Below are 20,000 nucleotides of genomic sequence, written 5' to 3' on the forward strand. Positions count from 1 at the left end.
AGCAAGACACCTAACCCCCAAATGCTCCTGACGAGCTGGTCGGCGCCTTGCATGGCAGCCAATCGCCGTCGGTGTGTGAGTGTGTGTATGAATGGGTGAATGAGAAGCATCAATTGTACAGTGCTTTGGATAAAGGCGCTATATAAATGCCAACCACTTGCTGGAAAAAACTGCTCAAGCTAGGTTTTGAAACAGTTGGCAGCTGGTTGACCACTTCACACCAGCTTCCAGCTTGACATGGTTTGACCAGCTCAAGCTATGTTTTGAAACAGACAAGCTCAGACAAACTACGAACGCTAGCTGGTTGACCAGCTCATACCCAGATAGACCAGCTTTATGATCAGCTTGGAGTAGAGCTGGACCAGGCCCTAAATGACACTGTGTAGTTATTGTCTTATTTCCAGTGTCCAAACTAACCCCATCCCCATGATACGCAAGTCATTGTGCATTTACTGCTGTTGGGTTTGCTTCCGATATTGTCCATACTTGCACTGCAAGACATTCCACCACGTCATAAACAGTGTATATCATATTAATTATTTAGATTCTTGTATTAAAGCCTCAATAGGTACGTTCACGCTTCTAACGGTCAACAGATTAATTTCAGCAAACAAACACCCTCAAACCACTGTTTATCTATCCCCCTTCTCTGTGAACGCGCTGACGTTGAACTCTAGTAAAACAGTAAACAAACAAAATAAATATCCCGCTCCCCACGCACTTCCGCCCCAGCGCTGTGAGGAATAGCGTGCCAGGACATGAGGACATGCAGAAACTCTGGGGGTTTTCAAGACCAGGCTTGATATGTTGCCCAATACTATTTTGCTTTTTGGCAAACAATGCAGGAGGTTACACTGCAGTGATAGTTAAAGGCGAGCATTGCTGGGCTGAATGTTCTGATGTGACGTTCTGTTCAGAGCTCACCCGCCTCCCTCTCTCGCCAGCTCCCTGAAAAGTTCCCAGACATGCTGATGCTCTTTCACGTGTACGCATCCGACGCGCCGACGGTCTCCTTCCTGCCGGACAACGCTACAGCGCGGCTCTCTGCGTCCGCCAAGGCCTACGCCATCAGGCCCGACCAATCCCTGGCACCGCTCTTCAGACTCGACCTGGTGGGGAACAACCGCCGGTCACCCGCTGACAGGCCGGGGGCAGTGCTGCTCTCGTTCTGTAAAAACTCACAACTCCAACACTAACTGTGCTGCGAACACAAACTGTGTATTAATGTGCACTCATATGTATGAATTATATAATTTTGTTGATCTTGTGTACGTTTATGAATCCCCCACACTCGGTTGCATGTGAAGCAGGATTGTTTATTTCACAGAAATATAATAATAATAAACTCTGTTCTAATCTCAGAGTGCCGACTTCAGCGGGAGATTCTTAGTGAAGGATGGGAAGCTGCACGGATCCCTGATGCTGAACAAGTAAAAACACACACACACACACTCACACTCACACTCACACTCACACTCACACTCACTCTCACTCTCACTCTCACTCTCACTCACTCTCACTCTCTCACACTCTCACACTCTCACACTCTCACACTCTCACACTCTCACACTCTCACACTCTCACACTCTCACACTCACACACTCACACACACACACACACACACACACACACACACACACACACACACTCACTCACTCACACTTGCACACGCACACTCAAACTTGCACACACGCACACACTCGCACACTCGCTCACACACCCTCTCACAAACTCTCACACACACATTACATTAATGGCATTTGGCAGACGTTCTTATCCAGAGCAACTTACAGTTGATTTGACTAAGCAGGAGACGATCCTCCCCTGGAGCAATGCAGGGTTAAGGGCCTTGCTCAAGGGCCCAACGGCTGTGCGGATCTTATTGTGGCTACACTGGGGATCGAACCACCGACCTTGAGGGTCCCAGTCATGTACTACGCTACAGACCGCCCTTTACACACACACACACACACACTCACACACCCACACACAGACACACAAATACACACAAACATACACACACACACACACACACGAATGCACAAAAACACACACATAAACACACTCCCAGTGTAGTGATTCTTTGTATGCACTGCGATATTGGCGATTGTAAACTCTTGGATTGGCTGTGTGCTTATTTCAAAAGTGTTACTTCTGCACCTCATCACCACACTCCTGCTTGCTGCACAGTCTCTTATAGCAGCTCTTGCCTATTTCATCATGGTGGTCTGGGAATAATAAATGTGTTTCTGTCGGCAGTTTGTCGCTGGCTGTGGGGGCCACTGAAGTGGGGCCGTTTGAGGTAAGGCCTCAACACCCCTGGGCTGGGTCCCCATAAAACACACACACACACACACACACACACACACACACACACACACACACAGCTGGACATGTCCCCATGCGACGTTCTGTTTCCATGGCTATCTAGCAAAGTGGACAGGTTTCAGGAAAAGCTGGTTGCTATTGTGCCAAAGAATCTCTGAACGACGAATGCAAGACATTGTCAGATAAAGTTCTGTACGAAGCATAAATTAGCCTTGAAACAGACCTGGGGCTGGAGGTGCCCCCCTAAAACGATGGCTTTCTGCTCTCAGACCGGGCCCCTGCAGAATGTGCTGGTGGTGGCCACGAGGATGATGTTGCAGAAGGTGAACGGTACGTGGATCGAAGGCCGTCTCCTCTCACCCTCCAGAGAGAGCAGCCCACACCTCACCATCTCAAAACACACCCATTTCAGGACTGTCCAACGCTGCTCAATCGGATAATACGTTAATAGACGGCTACCTGTGTAAGGAGCACTTTCAGAGATAAAAGAGATGCATTTTGCACCAGAGCAGTCAGGTTTGGGGGTTCAGCAAAGGAAACAGACCCTTTGTTTGTTATCCTAGCCTCTGATGACGTTCATCTGTACAGCTGTTAAAGTATTTGTGCATCATTAATTCATGTTAACAACTACATTAGTTATTGCGAATTCATATTGGAACAAAAGTCAGTTAATACATTTGTTAATGGTTAACTAATTATAAGTTCATCCGATGATGTGCTAATGTATAAATATCATGCAACAAATATGTTAGTTGTTTGTTACATGGTATTTACAAATATGTTAGTTCTTAACAAATGCATTAACTAATGAAAAGTTAATTTCATTCTTAATGTATTTGTCCGTCACTAATTCGTGTTAACTACAGTTAATGCCAATTCCGCGTACAGTGTGACCGCCTCATTTGTGTGTGCATTGGCAGAGCACACTATTAACATCTAATATGCAGTGATAAAGATGGCTTTATATCTTGCTAACATTCTGCTCACAGTAACTCCCAGGGCACCCTGGGAAGGCTCAGCTCATTAACCCTTTATCTTCCAGCCAATCTGACGGCTGGCATCTGCATACCTGCCATTCCAGGGACCCAGTGGAGCAACACTGTTCTGAAGGTGAACAAGGTGAGTGAGGCTCAAGTGTGTATTTGTACAGGAGCTGAGTGTGTAAGTGTGTGGGCGCAGGTGTGAGTGTGTAAGTGTGTGTGTACAGGAGTTGAGTGTGTAAGTGTGTGTGTACTGGAGGTGAGTGTGTAAGTGTGTGTGTACAGGAGCTGAGTGTGTAAGTGTGTGGGCGCAGGTGTGAGTGTGTAAGTGTGTGTGTACTGGAGGTGAGTGTGTAAGTGTGTGTGTACTGGAGGTGAGTGTGTAAGTGTGTGTGTACAGGAGCTGAGTGTGTAAGTGTGTGTGTACAGGAGCTGAGTGTGTAAGTGTGTGTGTACAGGAGTTGAGTGTGTAAGTGTGTGTGTACAGGAGCTGAGTGTGTATACGTGTGGGTGCAGGTGAGATTTTGTACAGGAGCGGAGTGTGTTTACATGTGTGTGGCCAATATTGTACGTAGCCTTCAGCAAAGAACACATACCTGCATAAATGTGATAAACTCCACATCATTCACTACATGTATCTGCACGTTGGAGCACCTTGGCTGGGGTGTGGTGGAAAAACAGCACTTCACAAAAACATTGAGTTATAGACCAGAAAATCAGCTGTGTCCTTAACTTCAGTAAATGCAATTATTTCTTAAAGAGTTGCATTTTTACCATTGATATCGCCAATTGACCAATCAGAACTTCCCACAGGTAGGAAGGGGAGGAGAGTCAGGTGTGAAGTGAGTCTGGCCAATCAGCAGCTCCGGATCACCTCTTGTTGAGAATATTGTGTTTCTTGGTGACGTAAATTTACTTTATGACAATGCAAGTTTGGCTCACCCTTTCAAAATGAATACATTAGTCTGAAAAGGTGATTACACCTTCATCCCAAGTGGCATTTATAGCGGCTTGACTGATGTGGCCGTAAGTGGGGGAAAAGACTTTCATTTGGTGTTCAAAAGTGCAAAAGATGATTAATAGGTTGTTAGCGTTCAGTTGTAAATATGTTGGGATCACAGCCCTGCACACACTGGGGCACACAAGGACAGAATATGAAAAAACCGCTAAATCGCCGGTGTTCCATGCTCACAAAACTGTCCTGATCCGGGGCAGTGGTCCTCACTCCTGGTCCTGGAGAGCCGCAGGGTGTGCTGGGGTCCTCACTCCTGGTCCTGGAGAGCCGCAGGGTGTGCTGGGGTCCTCACTCCTGGTCCTAGAGAGCCGCAGGGTGTGCTGGGGTCCTCACTCCTGGTCCTAGAGAGCCGCAGGGTGTGCTGGGGGCCTCACTCCTGGTCCTGGAGAGCCGCAGGGTGTGCTGGGGGCCTCACTCCTGGTCCTGGAGAGCCGCAGGGTGTGCTGGGGGCCTCACTCCTGGTCCTGGAGAGCCGCAGGGTGTGCTGGGGTCCTCACTCCTGGTCCTGGAGAGCCGCAGGGTGTGCTGGGGTCCTCACTCCTGGGCCTGGAGAGCCGCAGGGTGTGCTGGGGTCCTCACTCCTGGTCCTGGAGAGCCGCAGGGTGTGCTGGGGTCCTCACTCCTGGTCCTAGAGAGCCGCAGGGTGTGCTGGGGTCCTCACTCCTGGTCCTAGAGAGCCGCAGGGTGTGCTGGGGGCCTCACTCCTGGTCCTGGAGAGCCGCAGGGTGTGCTGGGGGCCTCACTCCTGGTCCTGGAGAGCCGCAGGGTGTGCTGGGGGCCTCACTCCTGGTCCTGGAGAGCCGCAGGGTGTGCTGGGGTCCTCACTCCTGGTCCTAGAGAGCCGCAGGGTGTGCTGGGGTCCTCACTCCTGGTCCTAGAGAGCCGCAGGGTGTGCTGGGGGCCTCACTCCTGGTCCTGGAGAGCCGCAGGGTGTGCTGGGGTCCTCACTCCTGGTCCTGGAGAGCCGCAGGGTGTGCTGGGGGCTTCACTCCTGGTCCTGGAGAGCCGCAGGGTGTGCTGGTTTTATTTTCACCTTCATATCAGCAGCACATTCAGACCCAAGAAACCAGGTGAGGCGAGTGAACTAATTAACTGCTAAAATTGAGCACTTAAGTGCCGAGTAACACCAGCTCTCCAGGACCAGGAGTGAGGACCCCAGCACACCCTGCGGCTCTCCAGGACCAGGACTGAGGACTGCAGGTCAGGGCAGAAGTGGTTGTTTGTGAGATTTAAATGTGGAAGTGGAGTAACGGTCATGTTCCCGGTCCACAGGGGTTTGTGGCCATCGCTACGGACGCCGCTGTGTCATCGCTGGGGGGTCAGGAACACTGAAGAGCCCCCCCTCCTCAGGAACACCCCAGGAGTGATTTTATTCTTTCTTCCCTTCTTTAGAGTTTAAATACAAACTCCACTCAGCCACCAACAGGCCAATGCACACACACACACACACCTCTTACCACACATACACAATTACTCGCGTTTAGCTTCATTTTAAACTTTATTTTTAATTATGAAGAAATTGTCATCGGAGAATGACACCCAGGAAATGAGTATTTGAATATGGGCTAACATTAACATTTGTACAAACTAATTTACACCAGGCAACATTAACCTGAAAAAACAAAAACAACTTAATAAAACATTTTTTTAAATGTTCCCTGTTCACGTTATTACTGGTTTCAATTACGATTAAAAATTATCTTTAAAAAATAGCTTTCATAATTTTAATTTTCAAGTATTTACAAAGTGGCAAGCAGCCACACAGTCCCTCCCGCGAGACGTCCCTCTGGCATTGCACAGGTCCTTGTGGCAGGTGATGGAACACGGTCACAAGAATTAAAAACGGTCCAAACGCGCGCCCTTCCCCCGTCAGAGCGCTGCGGTGTGGGTTGGGCGTGTGGCCCGGGCGTGTGGCCCCTCAGGGGCCGGGTTGGCCGTGTGGCCCCTCAGGGGCCGGGCGAGGCGGAGGTGGAGGTGGGCTGTTTGGTGGAGTGCTGGACGATCCAGGGGTGCTGGAGCACGCCCAGGACGGGTAGCCTGTGCAGGGGGTTGTGCTTCAGCAGCTGGCCAATCAGGTCCCTGCTCTCTGTGCTCATGTGGGCGGGGTAACTGAACTCCACCTGTGCAGGGGCACACACACACACTTAGATTAACCCCCCGCAGGATGGGCAAACAAGACAAGTTTCAAACTCATCCGTGCGAACGGCTAAGCACTGCAAGCTCTACTCAGGAGAATTCTGCATCCATCTTGGAAAGACTGCGTGTAGTTTGACCTTTAAACTGAACTCTGCACCAGGCTGCAGGCTCCTATAGCACTGAAACATGCCAGTACCCAAAGCAGGGCTCTCGCACTCGCACTCGCACTCGCACTCGCACTCGCACTCGCACTCGCACTCGCACACACACACACACACACACACACACACACACACACACACACACACACACACACACACACACACACAGCTTCAGCGCAGGATTAGTCTCAACACTGAAAATAAGGAAGCGAAACTGCCAGGTCTCCTGTAGCGTAGTGGTTAAGGTAAATGACTGGGACACACAAGGTCGGCAGTTCTAATCCCAGTGTAGCCACAATAAGATCCGTACAGCCGTTGGGCCCTTGAGCAAGGCCCTTAACACTGCACTGCTCCAGGGGAGGATTGTCTCCTGCTTAATCTAATCAACTATACGTCGCTCTGGATAAGAGCGTCTGCCAAAATGCCAATAATGTAATGTAATGTATTCTAAAGACCTAATGGAAGGGCTCATTCTGGAGATCCAGCACTGAGTCTCCCTCCCTAACGGCAGGCCCTTACCCTGGAGATCTTGCGGTAGGTCTCCTCGTGACTCTTGGTCTCAAACGGTGGTTTCCCCACCAGGAACTCGTAGGCCAGCACGCCCAGACTCCACAGGTCCACCTTCTCATCGTGCGTGCGGCCCTCGATCATCTCGGGGGGCAGGTAGTCCAGCGTGCCGCACAGGGTGGACCTCCTGAGGAGCAGGAACAGCACGTCAGCACCGCACACGCTCAGTACGACCCCCACCCCCGGCACCACCGCACACGCTCAGTACAAACCCCACCACCGCACACGCTCAGTACAAACCCCACCACCGCACGCGCTCAGTACAAACCCCACCACCGCACGCGCTCAGTACAAACCCCACCACCGCACACGCTCAGTACGACCCCCACGCCCGGCACCACCGCACACGCTCAGTACAAACCCCACCACCACACGCGCTCAGTACAAACCCCACCACCGCACACGCTCAGTATGACCACCACCACCGCACACGCTCAGTACAAACCCCACCACCGCACACGCTCAGTATGACCACCACCGCACACGCTCAGTACAAACCCCACCACCGCACGCGCTCAGTACAAACCCCACCACCGCACACGCCCAGTACAAACCCCACCACCGCACGCGCTCAGTACAAACCCCACCACCGCACACGCTCAGTACGACCACCACCGCACACGCCCAGTACAAACCCCACCACCGCACACGCTCAGTACAAACCCCACCACCGCACACGCTCAGTACAAACCCCACCACCGCACGCGCTCAGTACAAACCCCACGCCCGGCACAACCGCACATTTTGGTTTACGCAGTACACACAAAATAAACGCCGCAGGGTTAAGCGAGCTGCATGTTGACTGGGCATTGCAAGAGAAATCAGGTTTAATAACTCTGGAGTAATGGTTTAAGAACTAGCCATTTTGGACAGCTGTGTGTTGTACTCCACCGGTGGTTCACAGTGGACTGAGACGGGGAGTGAGACGGGGAGTGAGACGGGGAGTGAGACGGGGAGTGAGACGGGGAGTGAGCTGGACAGGGCGGGGTACCTGGAGGACGGGGTGTGGAAGGGACAGGGCGGGGTACCTGGAGGACGGGGTGTGGAAGGGACAGGGCGGGGTACCTGGAGGACGGGGTGTGGACAGACCAGCCGAAGTCTGCGATCTTCAGCTCCCCTCCCGAGCCCAGCAGCAGGTTCTCAGGCTTGATGTCTCTGTGGATCACCTTCTTAGTGTGGCAGTAATGCAGCGCATCCGCCAACTCCATGATGTACTGCAGACAGAACACACACACTTACACCTGACCCCACACACACACACACACACACACACACACACACACACACACACTTACACCTGACCACACACACTCACACACCTGACCACACACACACACACACACACACGGGCGGGGCTAAAGATACCCAGGTCTGGAGCCTCCAACAAACATCCAATCAGCAGGCAGAACACAGCAGGAGGCGGAGCCTGTTACCGTGGCGCTGCGGCTGTCGTCGAATCGGCCGCAGCGCTGCAGCTCGCTGTACAGCTCGCCTCGCGGGGCGAACTCCAGGATCAGGTACACGCGCGACGCGTCGTGGAAGTACCCGTACAGCCGCAGGATGTTGGGGTGCCTGGGGGACAGGGGGGGGACATTCAGCACAGGGAGGGACGCTTTCACTCAGCGACATGACAACGACACGCACGGGACGTCAAACAAGCTGCAGTTCACAACAAAACCGCACTTCAGCCACGAACATCATTTCCAGTACACATGGCAAATAGGCCTTGTAATTAGGACTAACTACAGTATCAAGAAATATAAAGGCAAATAGAACACATTCAACTAGAAGAGACTACGAAGTACAAAAAAGGCATGAATGGAACACTAAATCTGGCCAGCAGGGGGCAGTGCTGTCCAGTCTGGGTTCTAGGTAATCAAACTGCATGCCTGCTGAATGGACAGGTTTAAAAATACTTAGCCTGATAACATGCAGTTCCTTTAGAACCACAAACTTCAGAAAGTGCTTTTAAAAAAAAAATACATATATGACGCCTTAGCGAGGGCAGGGGAACGCGGTCGCCTTAGCGACGGCAGGGGAACGCGGTCGCCTTAGCGACGGCAAGGGAACGCGGTCGCCTTAGCGACGGCAGGGGAACGCGGTCGCCTTAGCGACGGCAGGGGAACGCGGTCCCCTTAGCGACGGCAGGGGAACGCGGTCGCCTTAGCGACGGCAGGGGAACGCGGTCGCCTTAGCGACGGCAGGGGACCGGTGAGAGCGCAGCTACCTGAGGTGAGACTGGATCTCCACTTCCCGGCGGAGCTGGTGCTCCACCCCGGCCTTCTCCAGCTGCTTCTTGAAGAGCACCTTCAGCGCCAGGATGAACTTGGTCTGCCGCTCCCGCGCCAGGTACACGTTCCCAAACTTCCCCTTCCCGAGCGGCCGGCCGATGTCAAAGTTATCCAGACTCCAGCACTTCCTGTGAAGAGGAGGCACATCCCATAATCACCACGCGCCCCCACTCTTACTCCCAGCGGCACGGTTTGTTCCCGAGTGCGGAACACATACAGCACCCGGTGCTCTCCCAATTTAAACAAAAGCAGACAATCACTGCGTTTACTAATCAAACTGAAAACACCCCAAGCACTTTCCTGTGGGAATCACCTTCACAAATGTGTCAGCCGGTAAAAGCAAACTCGTGATTCACACTTGTTCCTTCAGAAACGCACAGCAGTTTTGTGAGGAACGCAGATTTAACCATGCATGTTTATGCAATAATACTCCAACTCACTTTGATCCTGAGGCTTCTGTGGCTCTGGGTTTCTCTACAGAAAGAAATGGAGGTTAATTCATGACAGACGCTGGCTCTAAAGGATGGGCAAGAATGCGCATGTCCGTCCGTTCGTACGGCGAGGCTTACCGCCGGCGTCTGGGGCAGCGGCGCTGGTCTCCGCACGCGTAGGCGGGGCTCCGGGAGCAGAGCTCTTTGCGGATTGGCTGCGGTGGCCGTGGGGCAGACCTTTCTGCGGGCTCGTCGGCCTCTGCACGCGCTGGGGGCCGTTGCTCAGGCCTAGGACGCGGGGGGGCTGCGGTACCGCCGGGCTCTGGGCCGCCAGAGACACGGGAACCCGCCTCGGGCCCTCGCTGCTCGGCTGCGCTCGCGGGGGAGATGAAGGAGAGAATTAATCACTGAATTTACCTTACCTCCCCATGCTAACCGGGCGTGGGCACCGTTAGTGTCCATAGGCAACGTTACCGTTAGCTGGCTCGCCAAAATGGTCCAGATTTCACCAACACAAACTACAAACTTCATGACCAATACTTCACCCACAGCGAATCGTGATCAAATAAAATCAAAATCTATTTTCTGTCACCAACTAGCTTGATGCATCATAGCTTGGTTTGGCAAATTGACTGGCCAGCACAGTGAACAGAGACAAGACTGTAAAATTAGATTAGATATACCATTAAGGACCGTTGTGTCCTGCTTAGTCTACTCAAGGGTTAGTCGCTTTGGATAAAAGAGTCAGCTAAATAACAGTAAATAATTAATGTGTCACCATGGGGATAATTAAAGGAATATATAATATAATCTGCAGGACATCTACGTTAGCGGACAGCTACGTTAGACCTTTGCATAAGGATTGCTCAAAAGGATACATTCAGGCCACACACCGCTCTCACCCTTACCAATACTACCGCAGCGGGCACTTTTAGGCTGCGCAAAGAATGTCTTTCAGCAACAGGAACCGTTCCGATTCCGAACTAATACATTTGTTTCTAAACTAAATAAATTGTGCATAGCCACATTACTTTGGGAGGCTGTGGTATAGGCCAGATAACGCCCTATGAACGAGTCAGTTATGAGGAAATAATTGCCCTTCAGGGTGGTAATACCCTGTCAGGGAATCATTTCCTCATAACTGACTCGTCCATAGAGTATTAACTCTTACATATAACTTAGCAATGTTTTATTGTATTGTATTGCTTTCCATTGATTGTTGTATTCAGTTTCCTCTATACGTTTTAAGTCATCCAATTTATTTTCTATGCAAGGTTCAGTGTGTCAAAGCACACGAATTTCCTTGCATTTGAATTCGGACACGAATTTTATTGCAGGTGACAATAAAGGTAAACTGAACGTAAAAGTAGACTGAACTCACCTTAACATTTTCAGTTAGATGGCGTGCTTTGGTGGCATGCATTGCAACCCCTGGTGAAGGCACAGGTCAATACGATCAAACTTTAAAACGTACAAGCAAGACATTGATAAAATGGTTGACATTAACGTTGCTAACGTGCGTGAGGTTAGCTACAGGAAGTAATTTATAGCCAATACAACGGTGAGTGTTCTACACCGAACGAAGTCAGTGGGCTCGAAGATATAGATAGCGTTTACGTTGTTAGCAGTCTAACCATTCCTTAGAATTATTCCGTTGAATTAACCTCCAATGCTAATCTTTAGCTGGATTAATACAATCTTAAATTAGCTAGCTAGCTAGCGATTTAACTTGTTAGCTAAATATTGTCGTTAGCCAACAGGCCCAGTTGAAATGATAACGTTAACAAAGCTAACTAGTCAACAGTAAATTATATAATCGGGTAAAGTAGACCGAGATTGAATTTGCTACACAGACGATCAGTTACTTGCAAACGTCCTTTTACCCGCTAGCCTAACTGGCTAACGTTAATATTGTTTTCCCTTGCTAACGTTAGCTAGCTAGAGCATTTGATAGCTGGCTAAATCTAACAACCTAACGGCCAAGTCCGTCTTTCCTCAGGGAAACAACATACAACTATTGATAAATTAGCTAACATAGCTCTTACCCGAATTGTGTGTAAAAGACCCCAAGTTTCTTTTCTTTTTTCCTTCCGATTTTCTGCTAACTCCCACCACAGAGGCAAGGTCCTTCACAGCGAGTCGATAGCTAATTGTTTAAATTCAAATCTCCCTGTTATAAATACCTTTAAACGTGCCCGGCTACTGATTGGCTCTAGCCACCTTTTGCTTAATAGCGATTGGTCTAGGGATTACATCGTCTTTGCCCTCAATTCTCCCAAGATGCAACGGAACAGGAACTGGGTTTTTTTTATTTATACACGAAGGCAGCCGAGATCGGGAAGATCAAAAATGTACACATTTATACATTTCACAATAAAAAAAGGTGCTCTGTGCATTTCTATTTCATTTCAATTGTGACAATTATTGCCAGCTAGTACTATTGCCAGAAAAACCTAAATCATAGGTTTAATCTGAACATTGATAAATTACATTTTCTGCCACATGCTATGTTATGCTGTAAAATGCTATTTTAAAACACTAAATTCAATTTGGTGCCACAATGGCGTTAAATTTCATATTTTGAAACATGAAATTAAATATGATAATTATTCTGTCCATCTTTTGTGCCAGTACTGCGTGGTGTGTAGAACCGCATTGCTGTTCACAAAATTAATGATGATTTAAACAGTGCCCAAGTTAGTTTACTGAACTAAATTACAATCACTGAGCACTTTATTAGGAACACTATACTAATACTGGGTAGGGCCTCCCTTAGCTCTCAAAACGGCCTCAATTCTTTGTGGCATGGATTCTACAAGATGTTGAAAGTATTCCTTTGAGATTCTGTCCCATATTGGCATGATTGCATCACGCAATTTCTGAAGATTTGTCAGCTCTCCGTGCTGCGAATCTCACGTTCTACCACATCCCAAAGGTGTTCTACTGGATTCAGATCTGGTGACTGGGAAGGCCACTGAAGAACACTGAACTGATTGCCATGTTCATGCAACCAGTGTGAACATGGCAATCGAAATGACATTATCATGCTGGAAGTGGCCATTAGATGATGGGTACATTGTGGCAATGAAGGGACACACCTGGTCAGGCGTGGCCTTCAACTGATCACTGATTATTAATGAGCCCAAAGTGTGCCAAGAAAACATTCCCCACACCATTACACCACCGCCACCAGCCTGGATTGTAGACCCCTACACCATTATACCACCTCCACCAGCCTGGACTGTAGACCCCCTACACTATTATACCACCGCCACCAGCCTGGACTGTAGACCCCTACAGCATTACACCACCTCCACCAGCCTGGACTGTAGACCCCTACACCATTATACCACCGCCACCAGCCTGGACTGTAGACCCCTACACCATTATACCACCGCCACCAGCCTGGACTGTAGACCCCTACACCATTACACCACCTCCACCAGCCTGGACTGTAGACCCCTACACCATTACACCACCGCCACCAGCCTAGACTGTTCACACAAGGCAGGTTGGGACTATGGATTGATGCTGTTGGTGCCAAATTCAGACCCTAGCATCTGTATGCCTCAGCAGAAATCGAGATTCAGACCAGACTATGTTTTCAACAGTCTTCAACTGTCCAGTTTCAGTGAGTGTGCACCCACTGCAGCCTCAGCTTTCTGTTCTTGGCTGACAGAAGTGGAACCAAACGTGGTCTTTTATTTTTATTTATTTATTTTTAACATTAGCAGACGCTCTTATCCAGAGCGACGTACAATGAAGTGGTATTCTGCTGTTGTAGCCCATCTGCCTCAAGGTTTGACGTGCATTCTGAGATGCTTTTCTGCTCACCACAATTATACAGAGTGGTTATCGGAGTTACTGTAGCCTTTCTGTCAGCTCAAACCAGTCTGGCCATTCTCTGTTCTCCTTTCATCAACAAGGCATTTCTGTCTGCAGAACTGCTGCTCACTGGATGTTTTTTGTTTTTCGCACCATTCCGAGTAAATGCAAGAGACTGTAGTGTGTGAAAATCCCAGGAGGTCAGCAGTTACAGAAATACTCAAATCAGCCCAAGTTAAAATCTGGCAGCAACAATCATGTCAACTGAGATCACATTTTTCTCCCCAATCTGATGATTGATGTAAACATTAACTGAAGCTCCTGACCTGTATCTACATGATTTCATGCATTGCACTGCTGCCACACGATTGGCTGATTAGAGAATCGCATAAATAAGTAGGCGTAGAGGTGTTCTTAATAAAGTGCTCAGTGAGTGTATATTGTTGTATTATTATAACTTTTTAATAGCGGAGGTCCTGAAACTGCGCCCGCCTTTTCCAACAAAACTCCCTCCAAACAGACGTCAGTCAATGAGAGGGAACGCCCTTGTGGCACAACCGAACGTGTCAACCCCACCCACGTATCTGCCCCCAACACACCAACCCATTGGTTATTCATTACCTTTCCACAACACTGTTGCTCTGACACTTTTCTATTGAACATTCATTTGACGCTCATAGCATGGTTGAGTCAAGATAAGATTAATAGGTAAAATTTCCATGCCCCAACTGCTATTCCTGGGATACGAACTCTCAAATCCTCGACGAAGTTGAACGCCGTCTTCCTGACCAAATAACCCAGCGATTGCCAGCACCAATGTGACGATAAAAACGTAATTATCTGGGATAATTATGATTGGTCCCAAAGAAGGGAGGACTTACATTAAGACATTCTGATTGGAAGAAATAACGAGCATAATTGCCCCCCCAAAGGAGGCAGGACATGTACTGCAAGATATTCTGATTGGACGAGAGCTTTCCATCAGAATCCATTCGTTACACCCATAGACACCCTAGTTCGGTTGCATTTCGCGAAGTTGGTGTCAGCCCAAAAAGGAGCTTCAGAAACTATCCGTGTAAAAAAATATGGGTGGTAAGAGAGCTATTTCAATAGTTACATGCGTATGGAATTTAATTCTGGAAATAGTGAAGTAATTTTGTCAGGAGACAAGTATGCCAACATTCTAACAGTGTGCGTGCGAGTAGCCTAAGTCGGTACACGGTAGTGAAGCTGACAAGTTGGCTAAACTCTGAATTGCTCGGCTAGCTTCCACGTAGAGGAACTATGCATTAGCTTAGCTAGCTATGCATCGGCTAACTTACCTAGCCTGCTCAGCTTCATCAATCCATTTCCGCCAACAGTAATTTAGCTAGGTAACTAATTTAGCAAACGTTGGCTAGCTCGAATAACACCAACATTGATGAAATTGCTTCTGTTTTAGCTAGGCTAGTGAGTTCTAAAGTCGAACTTGTTTGTTAAAACTTGGCTAAATACTCGTCACTTAGCTGACAAATGTTTGCAGTTTGAAGTTGCCAACAAAGTTGGTTCACTAACCCCAGGAACTCGTACACCTTCCCAGCTGTGAGGCTAACTGGCTAACATGATGTTACGCATTACATTCGGTCGACGTGCAGCCTGCTAGGTACCCAGCTGAGGTTACCTGTCAAAACACCCACCTGAAAACTGGGAGAAACCGCGTCTGCCTTATTTTACTAGCCAACTTGTTAGCTAGCTAGTGGACTGTCTATGATATCCGTGGTCGGGCCACATTAGGTAGCTAATCCGTTCGTTAGCTTATGTTAGCTCAGGTCAATTAATTTGGCGAATGTTAGCTAACAGTTATCAGACTTCCTAGGCTACGCACCGTGGTTGCATTTTAACTGTGGAAAGTTGGCATACCAGCTGAAGTAACGTTAAGGTAAAGTTATTTAATGTAATATTAGCTACATTGTTTATTAATTATGCAAGTTATTTGACGCAATGACTACGTTAGCAAGTTTGCCAATAGATGGTTTTAAGCCGCTAACGTTATCTCACTAATGTCAACTGAACATTTCAGACCAGCAACAAGACGACGAAATGGCCGCTTTGGTGGATGGCGGTGGAGAGTTCCTTCAGAAGCGAAACGACAATCCCGCCCAGGTAAGTGATGAAGCTATTGAGCTTCGTTATATGGCCAGTATCGGGTTAGTTGTCGGACAGAACGATACAATTAAATATCCGTTTCCTCATCGCTTACACAACACGCGCGAAAAACGTCGGCCAATGAAAAATATATATCATTTCGCTCGCTGTAAACCGGGGTTTGTTTATCTGTTCCGCGCATGTAGCATGTCGCAACTGGGAGTATGGGTTCGTACAGAGAGAGAAGTTTTCGGCGAAGGCGTGTAGCTGGTGTCCGAAGTCCCGCGCTTCTGCTGTGATCCAGTTTGACTCGCCTCGCCGGGGTGGTGTGGCTGTCAGTGAGAGTGAGTTTATAGGGTGGAAAAGGTGGGAGGAGACGGGGAAGGGGTGGCCGTCCAGCCTCTGGTGGGGGAAAAAAAGGCATCATGACCCTGCGCGTTTATACTGCACGGACCGCTGTGTCTCCGTCGCCCGTTTCAGCTCCGAAGGTTTAACGAGGCTAGGCTTAAATAGGGCGACTTACGAAAGGGCGTCTTTCAGAAGTGTAACTTTGGTGTTTGTTTTACATATCTACCCTTGATTCCGCAACACCCGCATTCGCCCATCCTTAGTTGTACCAGGGCATGATTTGCGGTTCAGGTTCTGGAGAGCCACGGGGTATGCTGGTTTCTGTTGTTGCTATGGCACCTGATCACGCGGTTGATTCTCCGCAGCTGGTTTCTTGCGTGTGAATCGGTTTGCTGCTGATTTTAAGGTGAAAAAGAAAAGCTTGAGAGACCAGGACTGTCCCTCCCTGATTTAGGAGCCCTAAAAAGAGCACACCTCACTGGGCACGGTCTTCTGAGCACATCTCCTGCTGTTTGTTCCCAAACTAGGATAAAGCATTCTGCCAGTACTGCACGCTCCGAATATGCCTAATAGGCCATTTAAGTTTTGTGTTCTTAATTTAAATGTAATTATGTAGTTCGTCATTATTTTATGAGACCAGTGAAGCATTGTTTCTTTAAAAAGTTGTGTGGATATATTAACAGTGGAGTAAGCAACCTGGTCTCCTTTTCAGTGTTCTGACTTTAATCTGATGGGGGCAGGTTACAGAGAGGAGTGCGATTGCAGCACAGAGAGTGTCACAGCCAGGAGTCAAACCCGCAGACACTTCCAGGATTCCTGTTCCAGGGTCTCACCCAGGAAATCCTCTGGTTCTGTGTGACACTGCTGTGTGCTGTAGCCTGGTCAGGGCTTTTATCTTGGTGGAATAAACAGCCTGAATAAACAGAGGATGAATAAATAAAGAGAAGTGGTAATGCTCTCATAAAGAAAGCGTTGAGAGTGTGTACAGGTGGAGTGGAGTGTGTACAGGGTCAGTAGAGTGTGTGTACAGGTGGAGTGGAGTGTGTACAGGGTCAGTAGAGTGTGTGTACAGGTGGAGTGGAGTGTGTACAGGGTCAGTAGAGTGTGTGTACAGGGTCAGTAGAGTGTGTGTACAGGTGGAGTGGAGTGTGTACAGGGTCAGTAGAGTGTGTGTACAGGGTCAGTAGAGTGTGTGTACAGGTGGAGTGGAGTGTGTAAAGGAGTAGAGTGTGTGTACAGGTTCAGTAGAGAGTGTGTACAGGGTCAGTAGAGTGTGTAAAGGAGTAGAGTGTGTGTACAGGTGGAGTGGAGTGTGTTCAGGGTTCAGTAGAGTGTGTTCAGGGTTCAGTAGAGTGTTCAGGGTTCAGTAGAGTATGTACAGGTTCAGTAGAGTGTGTACAGGGTTCAGTAGTGTGTGTGTACAGGGTTCAGTAGAGTGTGTACAAGTGGAGTGTGTTCAGGGTTCAGTAGAGTGTGTGTACAGGTGGAGTAGAGTGTGTTCAGGGTTCAGTAGAGTGTGTGTACAGGGTCAGTAGAGTGTGTGTACAGGTGGAGTGGAGTGTGTAAAGGAGTAGAGTGTGTGTACAGGTTCAATAGAGTGTGTTCAGGGTTCAGTAGTGTGTGTGTACAGGTTCAGTAGAGTGTTCAGGGTTCAGTAGAGTGTGTGTACAGGTTCAGTAGAGTGTGTACAGGTTCAGTAGAGTGTGTACAGGGTCAGTAGAGTGAACAGGGTCAGTAGAGTGTGTACAGTTTCAGTAGAGTGAGTACAGGAGCAGAGTGTGTACAGGGTCAGTAGAGTGTGTACAGGGTCAGTAGAGTGAGTACAGGGTCAGTAGAGTGTGTACAGGGTCAGTAGAGTGAGTACAGGGTCAGTGGAGTGTGTACAGGGTCAGTAGAGTGTGTACAGGGTCAGTAGAGTGAGTACAGGGTTCAGTAGAGTGTGTGTTCAGGGTCAGTAGAGTGAGTACAGGAGCAGAGTGTGTACAGGGTCAGTAGAGTGTGTACAGGAGCAGAGTGTGTACAGGGTCAGTAGAGTGAGTACAGGGTCAGTAGAGTGAGTACAGGGTCAGTAGAGTGAGTACAGGGTTCAGTAGAGTGTGTGTTCAGGGTCAGTAGAGTGAGTACAGGAGCAGAGTGTGTACAGGGTCAGTAGAGTGAGTACAGGGTCAGTAGAGTGAGTACAGGGTCAGTAGAGTGAGTACAGGGTCAGTAGAGTGAGTACAGGAGCAGAGTGTGTACAGGGTCAGTAGAGTGTGTACAGGGTCAGTAGAGTGAGTACAGGGTCAGTAGAGTGAGTACAGGAGCAGAGTGTGTACAGGGTCAGTAGAGTGTGTACAGGGTCAGTAGAGTGTACAGGAGCAGAGTGTGTACAGGAGCAGAGTGTGTACAGGGTCAGTAGAGTGTGTACAGGGTCAGTAGAGTGTGTACAGGGTCAGTAGAGTGAGTACAGGAGCAGAGTGTGTACAGGAGCAGAGTGTGTACAGGGTCAGTAGAGTGTGTACAGGGTCAGTAGAGTGAGTACAGGGTCAGTAGAGTGAGTACAGGAGCAGCGTGTGTACAGGGTCAGTAGAGTGTGTACAGGGTCAGTAGAGTGTGTACAGGGTCAGTAGAGTGTGTACAGGAGCAGCGTGTGTTGCGCAGGCTGTAAGGTGACGGTCTCCTGCAGGACCAGCAGACCTCCTCTCTGGCGCTGCTTGCGGCGACCTGCAGCCGGATGGACGCCCCCGGGGAGGGGGAGGGCTCCGAGCAGCAGCCCCCCCACCAGGCCCTGGAGCTGGGGCAGGCTCAGCTGACCCACACCCCGCGCGGCTGGCAGATCATCCCTGTACCGCCGTCTTCCACCAGCTCCACCCCGCCTGCGCAGCCCACGCAGACGCAGACGCAGACGCAGACGCAGATGCAGCAGTACGTGGTGACCACTCCAGCACTGGGGGGGCAGCAGGTCTTAGCGGCCCTGCCTGGGGGGGTGATGCCCAGCGTTCAGTACCAGGTCATCCCCCAGTTCCAGACCCTGGACGGGTCCCAGGTGCAGCTGGCCCAGACCGATCTGACCGGAACCGGTCAGATCCAGCTCCTCCCCTCCTCCGGAGTGGGCGGCGGCCAGCAGCTCATCGCCACGGCGACCCGGGGGGTGGGTGCCGGGGGCGGTGGGGGGAACATCCTGATCCAGCAGGCCATCCCGCTGCAGAACCTGGGCCTGAGCGGCGCGGTTCTGCAGCAGAACCAGAACCCGTTCCTGGCCAACGTTCCCGTGTCGCTGAACGGGAACATCGCCCTGCTGCCTGTGAACAGCGCCACCGTGTCCTCCGCAGGCGGGACGGGGTACTACACCAGCGCCCCCACCAGCACCGTGCAGGCGGGCGGCCGGACCGCGGCAGGGGCCCGGCCCAAACCCACCATCCAGCCCGACGGGAAGGTGCTGATCCAGCCCCTCCCGGCCGCGCCCGCGCTGTCCCAGGATTCCCTGCAGATCCAGGCGCTGCAGGGCTCGACCCCCCTGGTCCTGCGCACCGTGGGGCCCAACGGGCAGGTCAGCTGGCAGCCCCTGCAGCTGCAGGCCGCCCCCGGGGCCTCTCTCACCCTGGCCCCCGTGTCCATGCCAGGCCTGCCCCAGCTCGCCCAGGCCCCCGCCACCCTGCAGCTGCAGGGCCTGCAGACCATCAACCTCAACACCCTGCAGGGAGTGCCCATCACCCTCTCCCACACCACAGGTATACACCCCTCTCTCACCACAGGTATATACCCCTCTCCCACACCACAGGTATACACCCCTCTCTCACCACAGGTATATACCC

At 50.1% G+C, this 20,000-nt stretch overlaps 3 protein-coding genes across 5 annotated transcripts in view; 2 read left to right on the top strand and 1 right to left on the bottom strand.

Moving 5' to 3' along the window:
- Positions 1 to 5,979, top strand: part of bpifcl (BPI fold containing family C, like) — a 16,196-nt gene extending 10,217 nt beyond the window's left edge. For both annotated transcript variants that reach the window (XM_061256662.1, XM_061256663.1), the window contains exons 11-16: positions 945 to 1,112; positions 1,363 to 1,430; positions 2,260 to 2,302; positions 2,598 to 2,658; positions 3,371 to 3,447; positions 5,596 to 5,979. In XM_061256662.1, coding sequence (XP_061112646.1) covers positions 945 to 1,112; positions 1,363 to 1,430; positions 2,260 to 2,302; positions 2,598 to 2,658; positions 3,371 to 3,447; positions 5,596 to 5,655 — 477 coding nt within the window. In that variant the 3' untranslated portion in view covers positions 5,656 to 5,979. The remainder of the gene's footprint in view (positions 1 to 944; positions 1,113 to 1,362; positions 1,431 to 2,259; positions 2,303 to 2,597; positions 2,659 to 3,370; positions 3,448 to 5,595) is intronic.
- On the bottom strand, positions 5,803 to 12,127 carry aurka (aurora kinase A). Its single transcript, XM_061256664.1, has 9 exons — positions 11,955 to 12,127; positions 11,291 to 11,340; positions 10,048 to 10,279; positions 9,919 to 9,952; positions 9,415 to 9,606; positions 8,621 to 8,759; positions 8,253 to 8,401; positions 7,140 to 7,314; positions 5,803 to 6,443 (listed from the first exon to the last, which is right to left on the bottom strand). Exons 2-9 carry the CDS (start codon positions 11,330 to 11,332, stop codon positions 6,270 to 6,272), a joined length of 1,137 nt encoding a protein of 378 aa, XP_061112648.1. The 5' UTR covers positions 11,333 to 11,340; positions 11,955 to 12,127; the 3' UTR covers positions 5,803 to 6,269.
- Positions 12,128 to 14,713: 2,586 nt separating this feature from the next.
- The window catches only part of LOC133138158 (transcription factor Sp1-like), a 9,278-nt gene continuing 3,991 nt past the window's right edge, over positions 14,714 to 20,000 (top strand). Inside the window, exons 1-3 of one of the 2 annotated variants that reach the window (XM_061256660.1) lie at positions 14,714 to 14,826; positions 15,794 to 15,876; positions 18,872 to 19,916. In XM_061256660.1, coding sequence (XP_061112644.1) covers positions 14,820 to 14,826; positions 15,794 to 15,876; positions 18,872 to 19,916 — 1,135 coding nt within the window. In that variant the 5' untranslated portion in view covers positions 14,714 to 14,819. The other variant, XM_061256661.1, reaches the window with a different exon arrangement.

The sequence above is a fragment of the Conger conger genome, chromosome 10, assembly GCF_963514075.1.
Source record: "Conger conger chromosome 10, fConCon1.1, whole genome shotgun sequence".
Lineage (NCBI taxonomy): Eukaryota > Metazoa > Chordata > Actinopteri > Anguilliformes > Congridae > Conger > Conger conger.